The sequence below is a fragment of the Sinocyclocheilus rhinocerous genome, unplaced genomic scaffold (assembly GCF_001515625.1).
Source record: "Sinocyclocheilus rhinocerous isolate Xijiao unplaced genomic scaffold, SAMN03320098_v1.1 scaffold20, whole genome shotgun sequence".
Taxonomy (NCBI): domain Eukaryota; kingdom Metazoa; phylum Chordata; class Actinopteri; order Cypriniformes; family Cyprinidae; genus Sinocyclocheilus; species Sinocyclocheilus rhinocerous.
The window spans coordinates 320,918-341,904 of NW_015640468.1; the positions used below are offsets into that span (position 1 = coordinate 320,918).

Below are 20,987 nucleotides of genomic sequence, written 5' to 3' on the forward strand. Positions count from 1 at the left end.
CACGACATGGCGGTGGCGGCAACAATACTACAGCGAGAATAAAAGTTACGCCTTCTTTCTTTGCGTGAACATTTGGGCGGTGTTATGCAAATCTTCCCACATAGTGACGTAGGTATGTGGGGGCGTGTTAGAACGAGCCGTTTTAGGTAGGCGTGGTTGACTCTTAACTTCTATAAAGAATATCTCTTTGGATTTGAGACTTTAGTCTTTGCAACTTTATGGATCTTCTTTATGCACCAAGAGCTTGTAACACTCCAAAGAGAAAGGAAAAATTGAAATCGCATCATATGACCCCTTTAAAGGGCATGTACTCTGTGCGGACTGTGCATGAAAGCAATCTTAAAGCTATAGTTCACCCAAAAATGAAAATTCTGCCAACTTTTACTCACCCTCAAGTTGTTCCAAACCTGTATGAGTTTCTTTCTTCTGTTGAGCACAAAAGAAGACTGAAGAATGTTGGTGACCAAATAGTAGATGGTAGCCACTGACTTCCATAGTAATGAAAAAAAAAATACTATGGAAGTTAATGGCTACCGTCAACTGTTTGGTTCAGGGTTGGAACAAGTGAAGGGTGAGTAAATGATGACAAAATTCTCTCTCTCTCTCTCTCTCTATCTCTCTCTATTTGGGTGAAATATCCCTCTAAACTGTACAAAAAAAAAAAAACTTCAGCCCTTATATAGAGAAAATGATTGTCATCTTTTATATTCCATCTTAATTATATTCCTATATTGTATTTATTACTGGTATAGGCCTATCTATATTTGTTTGAAATGCTTTTATTGTATCATTGTTTAGAAGAAGAGTAATTTCAACCTGAAAATCCATAAAGATACAGTTAGCTATTCCAGACATTTTATATTTAAAGTGAGTTTGTATTAATTCTCCTACCTTCCATGTGTGGTAGGCTATCTTTTATGTAGGTAATTATAATGAAAGCTGATGTTCAGATTTATATTTAGTAAGAAACAAAACAGCAAGCTATTATTCAGGAGTTGCTTTTAAACAAAGTAATTTTTGCGAAAAAAAAAGTTCCTTCCACAATTAGAATAAGTGAAAGTAAAATCTAATATAGCCTACAATCAATAATTATTATTTTAATATATCATAAGTGTAAATACATTGATGTGACATTATAAACATATTAAAAAATATATGATGCGTCTAATATATCAATGCGGTACAGGAATACTATACTGTGACCCTTTGCGAGTATGACAGCTTTCGTGATTGACATGAAATCACGCGAACCCGTAGCCACGCCTCCCTCCTGTGGTCGTCCAATCAGCGATGAGCACAATCGCCAAGTTGTTCCTGGAACGTCATCAGGAATCTGGTGACTGAAGATTACGTGGTGAAGTTAGTTAGCCAGCTGCTAGCCTCGACAAAACGGTCACACACAGATGTAACTCCTGGAGAAATATTTGCATTAACCGTGATTTCCATTACAATGAACCTCAGTTCTGTCAGAGTGTATGGAGTTTTTACGGTAGGTTTACGCTTGTCTGATTTAATGGTTTAGTATAGGAGATGGACGAGAGCTAACATTAGCTAGCTCTGTTTACAATTTATCTGTTATTTATCTGGGCTTTTTATCGGCAGTTTTGGGGTCGATGTTGTCATGCACTGTCGGCATGTGATTGATGAATGGTTCTGGCATCAAGCTTACGTGTCATAATCAAATCCGACACTGGTTAGTTTACTACAATGCAGCATATCAAGCCATGTAAACAGTCAGTCTCTTTGACTGTTCAGTCTATTCTAAAACATTGAAACGCATCAGAATTTAGTTTTATGAGTTGATATTAGTTATTAATTTTACTGTATCGCCCATGTCTTGCTTAAAAACAACTCATCTGCTTTTAATAATCCTGCACTAGAGTATCAATAATGTAAGTGTAGTACTATTTTGATATGTCACCTCCACTAACTATATAAACAGGCACAGATGTACATTAGATAGTGATGTGTACTTAACAGTTGACTCTTAGCGTGCAGGTTGGCAGCACAGCTCACTCATTTCATTCAGAAAGGCATATGCTGATTAAAAGCCTTGTTTGATTGTATCCTTCTGCTAATGTAATCCTAATTTTCTTCACAGAGTCAAGGCGGCAGAGAGTAACACCAGAATGAGATCTGCATACGCCATGGATATAAGCCGGTCTGCTTTACGAGGACCCTAAAGTGTCTCAATCAAGAGACATTCAAATCATTGCTTCACACACACAGCTAAACGCTACATCTAGACTACAGAGATGTTCGCAAAGTTGAAGAAGAAGCTGGCAGAGGAGGCCGCCACTGCCCCTCGCTCCGGCCGCATCCCTCGCTCCATGAGCAAGGAGTCCATCACGTCTGTGGGCGCAGATTCAGGCGATGACTTTGTGAGTAGACCTTTCTCTGCTTTTGTGTAATTCTCAGTCTCCAGCTTCTTGCGATATCATATCTTCATGCATCGTTTAGACCCATAAAGTTACTTGGTCTGTTCGAAAAATTCTAGCTGGTGATTATAACCAGGAATACAGTAATCATTCTAGGATTTGATATGATAGAATATCTTGATCATAGTACAATGTTACTGCTTCATTCTTGTTCAGTGTATACTTTTTCAATCGTTAATGTATTGAGTACTTTAATCTCTACACCAATTCTTCTTTAGTGCAATTCACTATCGTTCAAAAGTTTGGGGTTGGTAAGATTTTTGGCAAGATCAGGGATGCATTATTTGTTTAAAATACAGTTAATTAAAATAACTTTTCTATTTTAATATGTTAAAATGTAATTTCATCCTGTGATGGCGAAGCTGAATATTCAGTATCCACTGTACTGTTTATTCTTGGCTTATTCAGAGTTTGGAGTTTGGCCAGAAAGAAATTATTTTGTGTTATATTTCTCTCAGGGTTGCACTGAATGGGGGCAAATCTTTTTACATTTTTCATTAAAAAATCGTATTAAAAATGTTACTAAAATATTGAGTCTTGTCATGAGAATATTAAATAAAATATTGTAATCATTCAAATGAACCTTTTGCAACTCTAAAATAAGTTCTAACTAAACTAAAACCTTCCAAGTGCACTTTCACTTCTAGGTATCAGTAAAGTGCCAGTTGACACATTTTGATAAGCAGACATAGTGAATACTTTCCTATATCCTATCCATAGTAGTTATTCCTGTTTCAAATGACTGGCATATTTTCAGTATCCCTTCTAGAGAAAGTTATATGACTGTGTACTGACTGTGTTTGCACAGTGCTGCACCTGAACAACCTGGTAGTATGACGAAGTTTATTACTAGAGTGCTGTGCTATGCTTCTCGGGAAGCCAGTGAAATCCAGAGAGTGCTAAATAATATCACATGCTTTGACAAACCAGTGTAACCTGACACTCTTGTCCTCTAGCAATTAATGGCAGACACACTCAGGGTTAGGTTCAGGTTGTCTTTCGCCCTAAATAATTAAAGCTGTAGGCTTTAATGGAGGATGAGAGTATCAGTAACAGGTCTAAATCAAAGCCACCCTTATATTGTAGGTGTTTTGATGAGAGACTTTTAGGTACTCTTAGCAATATAAATAAACATCTCTCTTTTGCATTCTGTAGTTCTTATAAAGGATGTGCAATTATATGGGTCATTTCTTTGATATTAGTGTTTTGTGTTTTTCTAATTTATTGGTATTGGTCAGTATTTTATATTTATTGTTCACTCTCATTCCCACTGTTTTTACATTTAGGTAGTATTTGCTGTCATCTAATGCTCATAGTGAATATTTAAAACAAAGCACATTTTAAAATGAATATCAGTTTGTCATACTGTACAATATTCTTGTTTCCTAAATTCACATTTATTTTAAAATGGTTAATTTAGAAAATGTTTATTTAATTTTTGTTAAAACAAAAAAAATTTTTGAATATGAATTTACTTTGACTTAATATTAATATTAGCTATTTATCAGTTAATGGCTATAACATTAAAATAGTTAATATAAAAAAAAAATAGTATAAATAATATCTAATCAGTAATTAGTATTAAATAATAGATAGTACTAATCAGTATTGGCCAGGATATTAATATTGATGCATTCCTAGTTTGTTCTATGGTATATTTTTACCTATGATTTATTTTTATATTCATATGTCTCTGTTATTCACTCTTAGGCGTCTGATGGCAGCAGCTCCAGAGATGATGTTTCTTCTCAGATTCAGCGCAGAAACGATCAGATACGAAAGCTGGAGGCCAAACTCTCAGGTATCGCCAACACAATACAGTGAAACTCATGTAAACACAACAAGAGAAAAAGACTGAAAGGAGGAAAAAGATACGAAAGGCCAAAGTGACTGCTTTGCAAAATGTCAGTGGAAAATCAATGAGAAAAGGAAAAGCTAGACTGGAGGCTGTTACGTGTAATTTTTTCTCACCTGCCACTCATACGGGCTGAATCTATTTCAGCCTGTATTTGGACACCTTTAAACCCTTTATACATTTTGCCACAATGGAAATGTATAAAGCACATGACATTTGACAGATTTGCCACAAAACGAGCCAGAAATGAATGCAAATGAGTCCACTGTAACGGCTTGGAAAAATCTGCATAAATAATAGATACCTGGCTCTCACTATCAGCCTGCCATGGTATCAATTACATAGCCTGATCTAGAAACTCCTTTAACCCTAAATGAGCAGTACTAGATAAGATTATTGCATAATTGACCTGATCAGGGATGATCTATTAGTGTAAAGGTCAAAGGTCAGTCATTGTTCAGCCAACATTGTTCTCATCTCAGAAAATCATTCTGTTTTTCCCTTCATTTGTTTATCTTCTCAATCATGTTTGTCCCTTTGTTTTCTCTCCCCCCCCCCTGTTTTTGTCCCTCCTCCCACCCTCCCCGTGATTCTCCCCCCTCATCCTCCTCTGCCTCCCTCCGGGTGTGTTTTTGTGTGTGTCGGTATCCCATTCCCCAACCCTAGACTACGCTGAGCAGCTTCGGCTAATGCAGAAGACCAAGGAGAAGCTTGAGATTGCATTAGAGAAGTATCAGGATTGTACGTACCGTTCTTTTCCTCCCATTTTCGCCTCTTCCTTCTTTTGGCTTTCTCTCCTCTGCTCTGTTTCCCATTTGTTTGTCCAATGCTTTTACACAAACCTCACGCAGATCAAAAATACATTCTTACAGACAAATAAGGTTGGTTCTTGATCAGAAAGCAAAAAATGAAGATTCACTTTTAATTGATTGTTTTATCACAAATGTCTACAGGATTTAATATAAGTTAAGCTTGATTATCACTGAAAATTATTTCTCCCCCAGTTGAAGTTGACATGTGACTACTGTAAATAGAATCACTTTCTGACCTTATTTTTATTAATTAATGTCAGATGTTCATCTGCAGTATTCCCACTTCAAAAGAACAACTTACACTAATATTATTATTGTTATTGCTGTTATTATTATTATTAATATTACAGCTAAATTAATAATTCTATTACTGGAACAGTAATTTTTGCTTTAAAAAACAAACAAAAACAGATAAATAAACAAATGAAAACTAAGGCTTCAATGATTTTCTTTGGTGGATTCATCAGTAAAATCCCACAAATGCTGTTGGTAGAGCTTGACTTGTGTTGAACCTGGAATATTTCTTTAACCTCTTTCTTTGGGAGTTTTCCACGCCTGGGAAATGTGTGTCTGGGGCCATGGCTTCTGAGTTTTAGAGGTGAAATCTATAGAGCAAACACACTAAAGTCAGACTCAGGTCACAGGAGTTTTTAAAATCCTAACCTAAATCTTCCCACAAATCTTAAACATGCACACACTACAATATTTGAAAATAGTGGCGCATCACACACTACAAGATTTTATTAAGATTGTCATGCCAGAGGGAGCACCTCACGTGACCTCACCGAGCAGATCATCATTGAAGTTTCAGTAACTAATGTTTACGTATGTTAACTAGCTTTCTACACTCACCCCCAGCGCTTCTCTTAGTCCTTGCGGTTGTGGTATGTATTTGACACATTATACAGACAGTTGTGTTATTGCCAAACTTCCACAAGCCGTTCCTCCATCTCCACTATCCAGCGGACCCATACAGCAGCTTGTTTTGTGGTCACGCATTGGCTATTTTTAAAGTACTGATGTAATCCTGATTTTAAAATCCTAAATATCAGACACATCGATCAGGGTGGCCCCAATTTGCGTGTGCGAGCAGATCAGGAGGTGCAAGATTCGATCTGTAAATGCCTCACATTACCAGATAATTTGAGGTTGAGACCGAGGTTCTCAGGAAGATTTTTCCTCCGATTCTCAGGAGGGGAAAATCAGGGATAAATCGGCCTAAAACTCCTGTAGTGTGAGCCTGGCTTAAGAAAAGTCTTCTGAAGTCTTTTGCTGCTTTAAACACAATTTTTGTGAGGGTGACATTTTTTCAGCAAGTGTAAATTGTACCTGTATAGCAACCTAATATAAGACATTTCAACCTAATATAAGACATTTCATTTCAAGTGTTATGAATCTAAAAGCTCAGATCCCATTTCTAGACATTCCCAAAGTAAAAGGAAAAAATACACTGATTATAATCAACAAAAAAAATGGATGCTTGTACTAACAATCTATTTTACAGCTGTATTAACAAGGACATTTGGAAATGACTGGCAATGTTGTTCTTTTTTCCAATAAAGTTTGATTAATAAAACTAAAAAGTTAACCAAATTAATATTTTATGTACTGTTATATAAAGTACTTTACATATGTTGGGTCTAACATTACCATCTGTGGTAACACCTAACCACTGATTTCATGTTACGTCTATCTGTTTTAAAGGAATAGTTCACCCAGAAGTAAAAATTTGCTGAAAATGTACTCATCCTCAGGCCATTCAAGATGTTGAAAAGTCAGTTTCATTCAAAAGATATGGAGAAATTTAGCATTGCATCACTTGCTTACCAGTGGAGCCTCTGCAGTGAATGGGTGCCGTCAAAACAGTTGATTAATACAACACAATAATCAACAAGTAATCCACAGAAGAAAATTTAATTATGGTTTATGGACTGTGTGTTTTGGCCAGAAGCAATGGTTTAAAGTTAAAATGTCTTCACAAGATGTTAATTGATGGACTGGAGTCGTGTGGATTACTTGTGGATTATTATGCTGTTTTTATCAGCTGTTTGGACTCTCATTCCGACGGCACCCATTCACTGCAGAGGATCCATTGGTGAGCAAGTGATGTAATGCTAAATTTCTCCATATCTTTTGAATGAAACTGACTTTTCTACATCTTGAATGGCCTGAGGATGAGTACATTTTCAGCAAGTTTTCATTTTTGGGTTATAGAAATGTAAAATGTAAAATTTTATTGAATATTTAAAGTGCTTTAACAAAAATATAAGCTGCACATTTCTGCTTTTAAACCCTCATCTCTTTCCTGTTAAACTATCAATGTAAGTGTATGTAATGTAAACATGTTTGCCTCTTGTTTGCACACGCACGAAACGTATTTAAAGTATCATCTGTGAAAACTAAGCGTGCAACACAGATGTAGCCCATAGACACTGTTTTGAAAATGATCTAGAATATTTCTTTAAGATAGAAATAAGACAAAAGATTTAATCTTTCTGTTTTTTGTGTTCAATCAGCATCCATGCGCAAATTTCAGGACCAGAATGAAACTTTCCAGTCCAACAGAGCCAAGATGGCAGAGGGCATGTCCTTAGCATTAGAGAAGAAGGACCAGGAGTGGATGGAAAAGCTAGCTATTCTGGAACAGGTAAAGATGCTTTATAACATATTGGATAAAGATTTGGATAAGGACTGTCGGTCTGACTAGTGTTTTGTAAGTCACTTTCAGTTTAAAAGCATCTGATCAATGATTATTTCAAACATCAGTGTTAATGACCTATTGTTTTTTAATTGTTTTGTCTGCTTTCTCTCAAACAGGAGAAGTTGTCACTGGCAGCTCGGCTAGATGAGATGACGGAGCAGAGTTTAAGTCTGTTCCAGAAGAGAGATGACTTGGATGAGCTGGAGGGCTTTCAGCAGCAGGAACTGGCCAAAGTCAAACACATGGTCAGCACAGTGAACCTTGAGTATTCTTTTATGAGTTGTGCACAGCAATAATAGCATTAAAACAGACTTCGAAAAATTACACACCTCACCATCCTCCATATTCCTGCACTCAACAATAATTTTTACTCTAATACATATCCAAATTAAAGGAATATTTAATCTAACAGCAAGAAGTGATTGTTCAAGCAGCCTGATCATAAAATTTGTCCTGCAGCTGCTGAGGCGAGAGGAACAACTGAGTCAGCGGGAGAAAGAGCTCAAACTGAGAGGAGAGGAGCTGAACACAGCGAGACTGACCCTGAGCCAAACCCAAGACAAGCTGTATGAGCTGGCAGAGGAACACGAGGAGATGTGCAGGATCAACTCACAGCTACAGGTCCAAAGGTATGTGAAGAGGTACAGAATAATTTGACTTCCTTAAAGGAATAGTTCACACCCTGATTCATCCCTACTACAAAATATTTGGAATGGGATGAAAATGTGATTGATGGATATTCTTCTTTCTTTCAATAATAATGTCTTGAAGACAAAAATCAAATCCCCAGTTTGTCTCTCTGTCTCTTTCAGGGATGAGTTGTTGAATGAGAGAACAGATGCTGAAAGGAGGGTTGTGGCTCTGGAGAGGAGAGAGCAGGAGTTACAGCGGCTGATCCAGCAGGTGTCAGAGGATTTCCAGAAGGTGAGCACTTGGCAACTTTCAGCTCATCAGTACAGATGACTCTCAGAAGCCAAGAGGCTCACTTTTGGGAACAGTGCCACACCTCCCATTTGAAAGTGTTTTCAGCTCACCTAGCACTTTATCATTTCCTTCACTGTTATACATTTATAACAGTGTTATAGCATTGCTCATGATTATTTTTTGGCTTTTTTTATTAAACCCAAGTACTATATAATTTCCAATATTTCCATGTTATATAATTTGTTAATTGTTTTGTTGCAATTTGTGTGCAATGACTTGTTAGTTTTGCTGTGGTATTGAAATCATGGAATTGCAATTGACTACACATTATTTCTGTATTGTTTCTTCTTTGTTTTCCAGGCACAAAGCAGTGCAAAGGCACTCGAGAAATCAATGGAGCAGCTCCAGTCTGAACACAATAAGCTGGAGCTACAGCACGAACAGCACAAGAACAAGGTCTGATTGACTCAACAAAGAATTTGTTGATACTTAAGACTTCACTCGCATTTGCAAGTGAAAATTACTGTCTGCAAATGTGCTAAATTATGCAGGCACACATGTGAGTGGCATTCAATGAAAACCTGTAGGCTATATAATTACATCAGAATAAGCGCTTCCTAATTATTAGGACATACAAAAACGAACTATATATGCAAATTACATTTGTTTGCTTTCTATAGCTTTTCATTTTATATTTAAGTTGTTCTCAAGAGTATCAAGATAAAAATTATTTTGACAATGCATCTTGAGATACTTGTGTGTTGTTCCCTTTCACTGCACTGCATCTAGCTGTTTTTATTCATTTAAATTGATTAGTCAGGGTTTCTGTTGATTCAGTCTGTCATGTTAACTAATAATATTGCATAAAACAGAGAAAAGTATATGTCTTATTGTCACTATTTCATGGCAATATCGTTATAACTCTTCATACCATACTGTGATTGGCCAGGTGGCAGTGACAGAGGAGGAGCGAGAGCGTGTAATGGCTGATTTGCAGGAGAAGGCTGCTTCCTTAGAAAGGAGACTAGAAGCGAACTTCTCTCTGGATGAGCACCTACAGGAACTGCTCAAAGAGGTCAGAGGACACAATATACACACCTATCGTCTAACTGCAGTTTCAGTCATCTAAAAACCACCTATTGTGTTTGTGTAGAAGTCTTCATTGGAGCATAGGTTAGAGGGGGCCAGAGGAGAGTTACTGGAGGAGAGAACAAATCACACCACTGCAGTCACTTCACTGGAGGCCCAGGTAAACCCCAGCATCTAAACTCATGTTCTGATCTACATGAGGTTTTTACAGTTGTGATTTCCATGCCTGGAAAACTCTTTCAAGAAATAGTCTTTTTAAAAATGATTTTTTATAGTCAAATATTGAAATGTAAAGGTATTTTGTTGACACATTGCACTCATGCAGCCTGTATGTAAAAAAACAGTAAAAATAGTAATATTGTGAAATATCATTACAATTTTAAAATAACTGTTTTATATTAGAATATATTTTAAAAGGCAATTTATTCCTGTGATGCAAGGCTGAATTTTGACACTTTTGATAAATTTAATGCGTCCTTACTCAAAAGTATAATTTAAAAAAAAAAAAATACAGAATTTAATAATGAATAAAAATTGTAACTTCACTGTCATAACTTTATTTCGATGATAAACTTCCTGTTTCTCATTCGTTTCCAGATCTCTCGGCAGAACGCCAGCATCACAGATCTGCAGACTCTGGTCAAGCACAAAGACGACTCGTCCAGGGCTTACAGAGAGAGGACAGACACACAGGTGAGTTAACCCACAGTTAGCCCACACGTCACGTGGCTGTGGCTGAATGATCTGAATGACGTGTGTGTTGTGTCAGATATCAGATCTGGAGCAGAGACTGGCTGACTGCACTGAGAAGATGAAGAGTCTGCAACAGCAACTTGAAGACCGTGAAACGCATGCAGAAAAACTGGTACGTGATGTCAGTCAAAGTCTCACCAAACATCCCAATGGCTGGCTCAGTTTGGGTCTCCGTTTGTCAGAGACTGACAGACTGTTTTTGCTGAAATCTCGCCCCCTTCTGTCAGATATCAGTCATGACTACTGGGACGCTAGCATTAGACAAGGAAAAGAACTTATGGGGTTTAGAGTTATTAAAAATTGGCTTGTCAGGCAGCTCATCGACTGGCTAACTCCTTTTAGTTTTGCCTTAGAGTGTTGACCTCTGACCTTTGGTCTCACAGCAGGCAGAGTGGGCAGAGGAGAGAGAGAGACTACAGCAACAGGTCTCGACACAGAGACAGAGAGGCTTGGAGAAAACAGCCAGACTGGAGGAGGAACTTCTTACTCTACAGAGAGAGAGAGAAACCGAGGCAAGCAAGCATCAGGACAACCTGGTTTGTGAAACATCACTAGTCTTTCTTTAATTATTATGCACTTCACATGGGAACGTTATGGGTAAGTTTATCTGATGTTTGTCTCTTTTTCTCAAGCGGTTACTGGAGAAGGAAAAAGCTTCACTGTTGAAGAGCAAAGCTGAGGTTGACAGCACTGTCGAGAGACTGACCGCAGAACTAGAGCAGTCCAGAGTGAGAATCATCTGCCACAACTGATTCACTTCACAGATTCACTATGTAGCATACACTACCATTCAAAAGTTTGGGGGCAATAAGATTTATGTTCACCAAGGCAGCATTTATTTATTTATAAACATTTCTTCTTATTAACCCTGAAAACAGATGTGCTGCTATTTTTTTTTTTTTAATATTTGAATTTTTTTTGCACTTTTTTTGTGAGCTTGAGTTATGTTGCTGACCAGTATAACATTTGTGTGCCATATTTGTCTGTTACAGGCAGAGTTGATCAGCAGACAGACTGTAAGCGTTGAAATTGCCAAAGCTCTGGAGGAAACCAGAAAACAGAGAGAAGAACTCCAACAACAGGTTAATTCACTGACATGTTCAAACATGCATCCATTTGTTTACTCATGAAGTCATTTTTCTGTGTCAGGAGCTTGATTTATTGCTTGATTTTGATAGGTCGGCAAAATGACAGAGTCTCTTGAGAAGGCGGAACAGGAAGCGAGTCGTCTTTCTCAGGATTTAGGAGCAAAGGAGGAGGAACTAAACACGCTGAAGGAAGGTGAGACACTAGTTGTGTTTTGGCAGCAGGGGATCCCCTGTCCACCCCTCAGAAACTGAAACTAAAATTAAAACCATAAAAAATCCATTATTTAAAGTAAAATAACGTTAACTAAAATAAAATATAAAAACTCTTTACTTCAGCTAGTTTCTAAGGCAGCATTACTTATTTTAATTTAGTTTAACTTGACATACTAAAATAACTAAAACTGAATATATATAAAAAAAAAAAAAAAACTAAAAATGACAGACACAACAAAATTACTAAAACTTTGAGATGGTAATGAAAATGGATAATATAAATATAAAAATTGATTCGAAATGTAAAAAAAAACTTATTTATAATTGTATCGCAATATCACTGGTTCAAACCCCTATAAGTAACCTTTATAAAAAATACTGTTTTGGTTATACATTTAATTGTTTTTTTAGATTTTAAATGTACTTTAATGTTTTTATTCATTAATAATTTTTTGAATCATTGCATAGTTGTCATTTATTGGAAAAAGCAATACAAAACAAAAAAAAAACAGCAGATTTCTTAACACGTTTTTATATTACCTGGCAAATCATATTGATTTTGATATTAAACTTATGATAATGATATTCAGATTCTCAAATCTTAAGAACACGAAACGGTTCGTTTCAGTTCGATTCGGACATGTCCAAAAGTAATGTTTTTCGGTGAGTAGGTTGGATTCAGTAACTGCTTTGACTTATTCATTTGATTCAGTGAAAGATTTAAAATGATTTAAACCAGGGGTCACCAGACACGGTCCTGGAGGGCCAGTGTCCTGCACAGTTTAGCTCCAACTCTAATCAAACACACCTGAACCAGCTAATCAAGGTCTTACTAGGTATACTTGGAACTTCTAGGCAGGTGAGTTGAGGCAAGCTGGAGCGAAACTCTGCAGGACACCGGCCCTCCAGGATCAAGTTTGGTGACCCCTGATTTAAACTGTGAGCTGTGAGTCTTTTTAAGCAATGTATTAAAAGAACCTACATCAGAACTTCACCTCTTTGTGAACTGGTCTACATTTGTGATGTTTTTGAGTTCTGCCTGCAAAGTCAATACAATAGACAGACGTGTTTGGCACTGTAGATTAAATCTGAAACTTTTATGTGCTTCATATTTGTCTGCATTTCTGTCTCTTATTGTGTGTGTCAGAGCTGCGGGCGGTCCGTAGCAGTCTGTCTACTCTGCAGGCTGAGTGTGAGTCTCGTCGTTTGGAGGCTGAGGAGAGAGAGCGAGAACACAACTCTCAGCTGACGTCACTGCAGCAGGAAGTCCTCACAAAAACACAACAACTCTCTTCATACCAATCACGGGTCAGTGTGTGCTTTTACCCACCTGAGCATTGAGCTGCCTGTTGCTGTTAGATACATTGTTTTAGCAATTTAATGTTTTTGTATTTGCATATTTCTCTGTGTTTTTAACAGGTGTCTGATCTGGAGGGTGAGGTGTTGAGTTTAACAGCACAGTCACATGCAGATGCGTGTGATGGTGAGCAGAACGGGACGCTTACTGTAAGTGATCTTGACCAGTTGCAAAAGGTCAATAAAGACCTGGAGCAACAACTGGCCGAAAAGAACAAGGTGAGAGCAAAGAAACCACTGAAATGAAAGAACATAAGCTTAAAGAAGAGCAGAGATTTTAAAATGATCAACTTGTATTTAAATGTAATAACAAAATTATATGGAGAACATATTTTTTAATGTACTTTTATCATTTCAGTTTTTACCTATTTTACTTTTATAATTATAGAGAACATAAATTATTTAAAATAATTACATCAATCAGGTGTATGGAGAAGGTTTTAAAATGTAACAAGAATGTGTCTCTATTATTAAATTATTTTCTTAATAAATGTGTTATACATGTTATTGTACATTTCAAATACATTTTATAAATAAAAGTCAAGTCGCCCTACATTATTTGAATTTTAATGTGAAAACTGTATATCCTGTTGCACTTGACATTATGGAAGTAAAAATGTTTATAAACAAGAACATTTAGTATCAGAGTAGATTGTTCATACACAATCACTAGTATTTGCACTTAAATATTTGTTTCCCCCCCCACCCCAGACAATAAAGCAGCTACAGCAGAGGCTTGCAGAACTCAAGAGGACACTGCAGAAAGAGCTGGTTCGTATGTTTATTCAGAAGTATTAAAGTCCACGTCAGCTGTCAGTAAGCATTTCCTCACAGAGTGCTTGTGCAACAGAAACTGAAGCCAGATCCTGACTCTGAGATGAAGGAGAGACTCCAGGAAGGCAGGCAGGAGAGATCAGCTGATAAGACTGTCTCAGAGACACAGATGCCCGCCACAGCTCCAACCTCAGCTCCAGGACTCCCTCAAACTTCAGGCCCGCCTCCCATCACCTCCAACACCACAGTCACCAACAGTTCAGACCTCACAGACACAAGAGAGATCAACTTTGAGTACCTCAAACACGTGGTGCTGAAGTTCATGTCCTGCAGAGAGGCAGAGGTGAGGGATTGATCGGTATCTGACCTGTTCGCTACACCAGACTTATGGAATTAGTGTTTCTTGCTAAGGTGTCATTATTACTGCTGATCATTCTTGGAGTTAGGTATTAGAGCAGACTCCTAGAAATAAGTATTAACCTTTAGTTTGTATCCTGGCAGACGATTAAGTGACCAAGTGGGGAAAAAAACCCATATACTATCGTCCAAAAGTTTTGTCTGCTAGTTGTTTTTTTTTGTGTGTGTTTGTTTTTGTTTTGTTTTTTTAAATAGATCACCCAGAAATGAAAGTTTGCTAAAAATCTACTCACCCTTGGGCCATCCAAGATGTAATTGAGTTTTTTCAGCTGCAGTGAATGGGTGCCGTCAGAATGAGAGTCCAAAAAGCTGATAAAAACATCATAATAATCCATAAGTAATTATGGATTATGGACTGGTATTTTGGCCAGAAGTGATGGTTTAAAGTTAAAATGCCTTAAAGATGGATCTGTTTCTTACAAACACAGCTTTTCCCATTACAAGACATTAATTGATAGACTGGAGTTGTGGATTACTCGTGGTTTATTGAGTTTTTATCAGCTTTGCACTCTCATTCTGACGGCACCCATTCACTGCAGAGGATCCTTTGGTTAGCAAGTTATGTAATGCTGAATTTATCCAAATCTGTGCTAATGAAGAAACACATTTTCAGCAAATTTACGTTTTTGGATGAATGCTGTTAATAGTTTTATTCAGCAGGGATGCTGTAAATTGACAAAAAGTGACTGTAAGGACATTTTATAATGTTACAAAATATTTATATTTAAAATAAACGCTGTTCCTTTGAACTTTCTATTGATCCAAGAATCCTGAAAAAAGCATTACATTTGCAAAAACATATTAAGCACATCCGGTCGTCCTTTGTTGCTGAAGCATTTGATTTATAATGCAGATTACTGGAGCCACGGTGTCCTATAAAAGATTTTCTGGTACATTATTTACCCTAATTCACCTCTTCAATCCAGTTGGTGTGTGCATCACTGATTTTCAAACACTAGAGAGTCCTCCGCTAACTCTTCACTATAGCAGTATAAGTGTTGCTTGTATGAATTCTCCCATGAGAGGTTACCTCTCTCTGAGTCTCTCTGTCTCTCTCTTCAGGCTTTCCAGCTCATCAGAGCCATTTCTGTACTTCTGCATTTCACAAAAGAAGAAGAGGACATGCTCAAACAGACACTGGAGTACAAGGTGTGTGAGAAACAAACGTATATGCATAAATCTGTAAGTATGATGGAGGTCAGCCTGCGTTCTTCTCTAGCCTCATCACACCCAGCAGTGCTCTCCTCCGCACCCATGAGCTAACTAGGCCACTCTGCTAAGGCAGCTAACAATGTGGGTCAGGATATCTGGCTCACCGCTCTGAATCAAACCATTAGCACTCAGTGACACGGTCAGGAATAGCAGCTGGCAGGTATTTATATCTCACCCCAGCAGCAGTGCTGGAAATCACCGCACATCACTGTGCTACATTACGCTCACTGCTTCAATCCCTGCCGCCCCTACCCTGTGGCCTATGTGGAAAAGGTTGATTGTTTTAATACAGAAGTTTAACTTTATTTGAAATAGGGTTAAATGTCACTAGTAATGTACATATCCGTTTTTTTTTTGTTTTTTTTTTAATGATCAGAAAAGCAAAATATTTTTCACTTCTCTCTCTCTCTTTGCGCGATCTCGAAAGGGGAATAGTGATTCGTCTTTTCTACTGTAGATTTATAATTTAATTTTAAACATCTTGTAGATTGAAGCTGTTGTGTTAGTACTGTTTCTAAAAGCAGGCGGCATAATCATATTAGTTACAGGCCAAAACATGAAAATAATCAGCTATTGGCATCAAAAAGTGGATAATTATTTATTTAAATAGTTAATAATTGTTGTAATAATTCTAAACAATAATAATAATTTTAATGATAATAAACATTCCCATTATTATTAAATTAATACATTAATAATATTATTGTTATTAATAAAAACTATAAATATATTAATAATAATTTACTGAGTGTATTTACTGTTAATTATCAGAAGTATGTGTTCAGTAATCACATTAAACATAGTACACTACCGTACAGTAAGATTTTTGTATTTGAAAAGTCTCTTAGACTCACCAAGGCTGCAATTAGTTGATCAAAAATACAGTAATATTGTGAAATATTACGATTTAAAATAACTGTTTTTTTTTAATATATGTTTTTCAAATGTAATTTATTCCTGTGATGCAAAGCTGAATTTTCAGCATCATTACTCCAGTCTTCAGTGTCACATGATCCTTCAGAAATCAGTCCAATGTGCTGATTTGCTGCTCAAGAAACATTTCTTATTATTATCAATGTTGATAACAGTTGTGCTGCTGAATAAAATTATGAATTTCTTTAAAAAAACTGTACTGTAAATATTTTGAAGTAAGTGAACAGTAAACAAACAACTTAAGAAATTCCGTAAAGTTTCTATAGCAGTGCATTCCTAGTCACAACATTCTCAAACATTTTATGCACCGACAAAACGAGGTGGCGAGATTTCTGTGTTTTTTAAATGATAGAAGCGCTGTTTAAGTCTTAATGTTTTATGTGCGTTTCAGATGTCATGGTTTGGTTCCAAGCCCACACCCAAAGGTATCATACGGCCTTCCATCTCAGGAACCTCTAGTTGGAGCTGAGAGACAAATACTCTGGAAAAAAAGTGAAATAGGGAATAGTGAATGATCTCAGTAGAAAACTACTGACGTCTGGAGGGAGCAATTGCCGACTCCGCAGTTTCAGTCTCTGCCTCAACAGTTCCTATGTAGCTCATACCCTTTAAACAATGGGACACAAAACAACTCTCTCCATTTTTCACTAAAATATTGCAGGGACTGGAAACAAATGCTTTATCAACATCTTTTCGTGACTGGGGAATTTCATCTTTTAAGTAATGGTTAAAAGGCATCATCCGTCTCATTCATATCCTCCGTAGTTTCTACAACTGCTGTTTCCAACATCCTTCAACTGGAAAAGGATGGAAAACGATTCTTATTTTCATTTACTTTTTTTGTAGCTCCAATCTGAGCTCCTTGAAATCACAGTTGGGGGAATCATATGCGCTGCTGTATTTCAGTGGTCCTCATATAGACAATAAACGCATGCCCTTTTTCTCCAATACTGGACGTCAGTGAAAATCAGGAATGGGATTTCACATACTGTTGTGATTTTGAATATGTGGAAGCATCTTTCTTTAATCTGCCTTTTTTTGTGTAAATTACAGTTACGTACATTCCATACAAGTATTTATATATGAATACCTGTATATAAGTGATGAGGATTTATAAATCAGTGGATACATACCTTAAGTTTTTTTTTTTTTGTGATCATACACATGCATTAGTCTCAAAACTGTGATCATATGAGTGTGTATGTATATGTGTGCGAGATTCTTCACTCTGGGCTTGAAACTGTAATATAGAGGCGTATATGCACAGACTGAGGAAACAAGCATGCATGCCTTATACCGAATGCTTTGATTGTACTTTGGTTTTGAGTGTATACTGAAGCATTTGAGTACACTTGAAGCCTTAACATTCAAGGCTAACTGCATTTCTATTTCTCTGAGAACATGTCAAAAGAAACAATAACTGGACATAGCAAAACAGGTTAAAAGGTTCCTATAGATGTACAAAATAAAGAACCAGACATGACTGATATGCATATTGGGACAGAATCTTGTTTTTTTTATTCTAATGAAGATATAAACTGAAAAAAGTGTCTAAAAAGTATGTCCCTGAGAAGTTTATCAGATCTGTAACTTATTTTAGTATCACTGAAATACGATTGCAATAGATTTACTAGTTTTTATTAATAGTTAGAATTCATTTTTATTTACAGATTTTCAAGTTTCTGTCATTTGTTAAATTTTTCTGTCAGTTTTATTTTTAGTTATTTTAGTACATTAAGATAAACTACATGAAAATGAGATATTGTTAATCAATTAGCTGCAATAAAAGTTTAGATTTTTTAGATATTTTAAGTATCACATTTTTTTTTTTTTTTTTTAAGTATAGTGACCCTGATCTGTCATGTCCACATAGATAAAGAAAAGAAATACACTCTTATTGTTCTTTATTGCACCAGGCACTTCACAATAACCCGACCCCACACTACGATTTGAACCATAAATCCACCACCTAAATACTATATATTAAACATCATCCTCTTTCTGTACAATAAGAAAAAAAATGAGAAGTGGAACTAAAGAAATGGAAAAGTACACATCTGAAAATTCCAGCTAAATAAAACAAGCAAATACAACTTTCATATTCATCACAGTATTTTGTGTCCTGAAACTGCTGATCAAGGCTTAGAAAGCAAAGTCTCGTCATGAGACTCATCGTCCTTCCGTCGCACAACCGTTCACCTTCATTAGTCGAGAATCGTGTCTTCCGTAATAACATATTGAAGAATCAATCATTTATATTAAATATCATACAATATCTCTGCTTTTGAGTGAAATAATCGGTTGAGCTTGAGTGGTTTCCCCCCGGATAAGGTTGAGTTGTGAGAGAAGAAGCTGTCCGTGTCTAAGAAAGAGAAACAAATCCCATGGCTGGTTAGCTCTCGATTTCTTTCGGCTTCTCAGACAGATTTTCTCGCAGTCAGCACCCGTACGATAGACCCCAGACCCCCCACAGCGAAAGCCTGAGTGAGAAGACAATAACACAAATAGACTTGTGAGATGAAAAACATACTCCAAGATCAAGTCTCTTTAATCCAAGACCGACCTTTTCGTGCCACTGGAGCAGGATGGCGCTGCTGTTGTCTGAGGGCTTCTCGAAGCCTCTGTAGATGTACTTCATCAGCAGGTCCACTCCGTTCTTGTCCAGAGACTTCACGGCCGGCTCCATATCGCTGCTCTTGAATGCAGTCAGCACTCGTAACACCACCGCCTGTGCCCGCTCCTGAGAGAGGAGGTGGAGGGAGCGCAACAAACAAGTGTAGGAGGTGAAAAAGACAAACACTAATCAAAAAGAGAAATTCTATATGCACTCGATGGACTGTTTAAACGCGTAATAACTAGTGATGCACCAAAATATAATTTCAACCAAAATTCTTATATATGTAAATCTATGTAAATTAAATACTGAGTATTTTAATGTTTACACCATTCATTCCATTCACATTCCAAAGGCAAATGAACAGCACATTTCAGACACATGACATGTCATTGCTATGACAATCTGTTATGCATAAATAGGGCCCCTAATAACAGTGTTCTTGAACATCTGAAAGCTCTTACTTTCACTGCTGGATTCTTGGAGTTGATTGGTGGATTCCTCAAGGCGATTTGAAATGCTGTCATCATGTCCCCTGTGCATCACAGTTAGTTAAGGAAAGCGGACCGACCAATCAGAGACTCTCAAAAACCCCAAAGAGCATTCTTTAGATGTGGAGTAAATATTGTTTTTAGTGCTGTTAAAACTTTGGAAAGTATTCGAAAAGTTTACAGAGAAGCTGGTGTTAAAAAGTACGTATCTGGCATTTGTCTCACTGGTTGATTACGAATGAGGTTTAAATCTGAAGCTTGTAATTTTTCCCGTGTTAAAATACTTCCTCCTATATGCAGAGACAACTATAAATAAATCATTTATAGTTCTCTGAAAAGTGTAAACTGTTTCTCTGTGGCATATAAACACATTGTTCTGTTTAATCATCCCGAGCAGCCCGAAACAGCAACATTTTGGGGACGGGACTATGTCTTTTGTCCAACCAATGGATGATGAGGTGGGAGTGTTCAAGAAACCAGTTTGAAAACAATCATTATTACTCACTCAAAGATTTCAGAGATCTGAGTATTAATATTCACTACCTTTATGCGCAAAGTCATCGCAAAATCATCCTCCTTTAAAGAAATCAATAATGATCAAAAGAAAATGCAAAACCTGTTTTAAAGACATATGCTGATGACACAAACATGCAATTCATGTCTTTATTATATTACAGAGGGTGAGATGTCAGATTCAGACCTCTTAAGCTCTTACAGTCTAAAAATGTGCACCAAAAATGGATCATTCCAGTTACAACCGCTATGACCTGATTAAATAAATGACATTCATGCACAGCTGGGGGAAAGAGGGGGAGTTTTTTCCAATGAAACAAAATAATTGCTTTCTGATTTGGCAACACTGGTGTGTCACTTAAAAACACAACCGAAGACTATATATCACGTCAAAACTGCATGACTATGTCATATTCAAGGTTATTCAAAGGTTATTCTAAGGATGTAAAAAACTAAAATGAAACTAAAATGTTTGTGGCACCAAAAGTAAACTAATAAAAAAATAAAAATAAAAAGTGCATTCAAACAATTATTTTCAGTCAGTGTAATATCGAAACAGCCCTCAAAAAATATTAAAACAAAATTTACAACATAATGTAATTGATCTATAAGTTAAAAACTGATGTTTACTAAACTAAAGCCAGAAAAAAAATTATCTGAAAAAAAACAGTGATAACTTACTAAAACTACTGGAGATTGAAATAAAACAGAAATAAACTAGAAATTAAAAATAATAATTAATATATATATATATATATATGTCAGTGTCATGCGCTTTGCTTGGCCATTTGTTGGGATAAACAG

At 36.6% G+C, this 20,987-nt stretch overlaps 2 protein-coding genes across 5 annotated transcripts in view; one reads left to right on the plus strand and one right to left on the minus strand.

The window, feature by feature from the left end:
* Positions 1-1,331: 1,331 nt before the first annotated feature.
* On the plus strand, positions 1,332-17,400 carry LOC107753089 (golgin subfamily A member 1-like). 3 transcript variants are annotated; one of them, XM_016569187.1, is made up of 23 exons: positions 1,332-1,489; positions 2,102-2,381; positions 4,149-4,239; positions 4,960-5,034; positions 7,622-7,752; positions 7,923-8,051; positions 8,266-8,447; positions 8,619-8,730; positions 9,091-9,186; positions 9,680-9,805; positions 9,884-9,979; positions 10,417-10,512; positions 10,589-10,684; positions 10,956-11,108; positions 11,205-11,300; positions 11,565-11,654; positions 11,751-11,853; positions 13,021-13,181; positions 13,293-13,448; positions 13,941-14,000; positions 14,080-14,346; positions 15,483-15,569; positions 16,957-17,400. In XM_016569187.1, exons 2-23 carry the CDS (start codon positions 2,256-2,258, stop codon positions 17,032-17,034), a joined length of 2,607 nt encoding a protein of 868 aa, XP_016424673.1. In that variant the 5' UTR covers positions 1,332-1,489; positions 2,102-2,255; the 3' UTR covers positions 17,035-17,400. The 3 variants fall into 3 exon arrangements, with proteins under 3 accessions (XP_016424673.1, XP_016424674.1, XP_016424675.1); XM_016569188.1 differs by having other exon boundaries at positions 8,266-8,435; XM_016569189.1 differs by lacking the exon at positions 4,960-5,034.
* A 1,054-nt stretch (positions 17,401-18,454) lies between these two features.
* LOC107753090 (actin-related protein 2/3 complex subunit 5-like protein) overlaps positions 18,455-20,987 on the minus strand; it is a 3,695-nt gene continuing 1,162 nt past the window's right edge. The window contains exons 2-4 of one of the 2 annotated variants that reach the window (XM_016569190.1): positions 19,644-19,716; positions 19,129-19,305; positions 18,455-18,927 (exon numbers count right to left, since the gene is read on the minus strand). In XM_016569190.1, the coding sequence (XP_016424676.1) occupies positions 18,811-18,927; positions 19,129-19,305; positions 19,644-19,716 (367 nt within the window). In that variant the 3' untranslated portion in view covers positions 18,455-18,810. Of the gene's footprint in view, positions 19,046-19,128; positions 19,306-19,643; positions 19,717-20,987 lie in introns of both variants that reach the window. The other variant, XM_016569191.1, reaches the window with a different exon arrangement.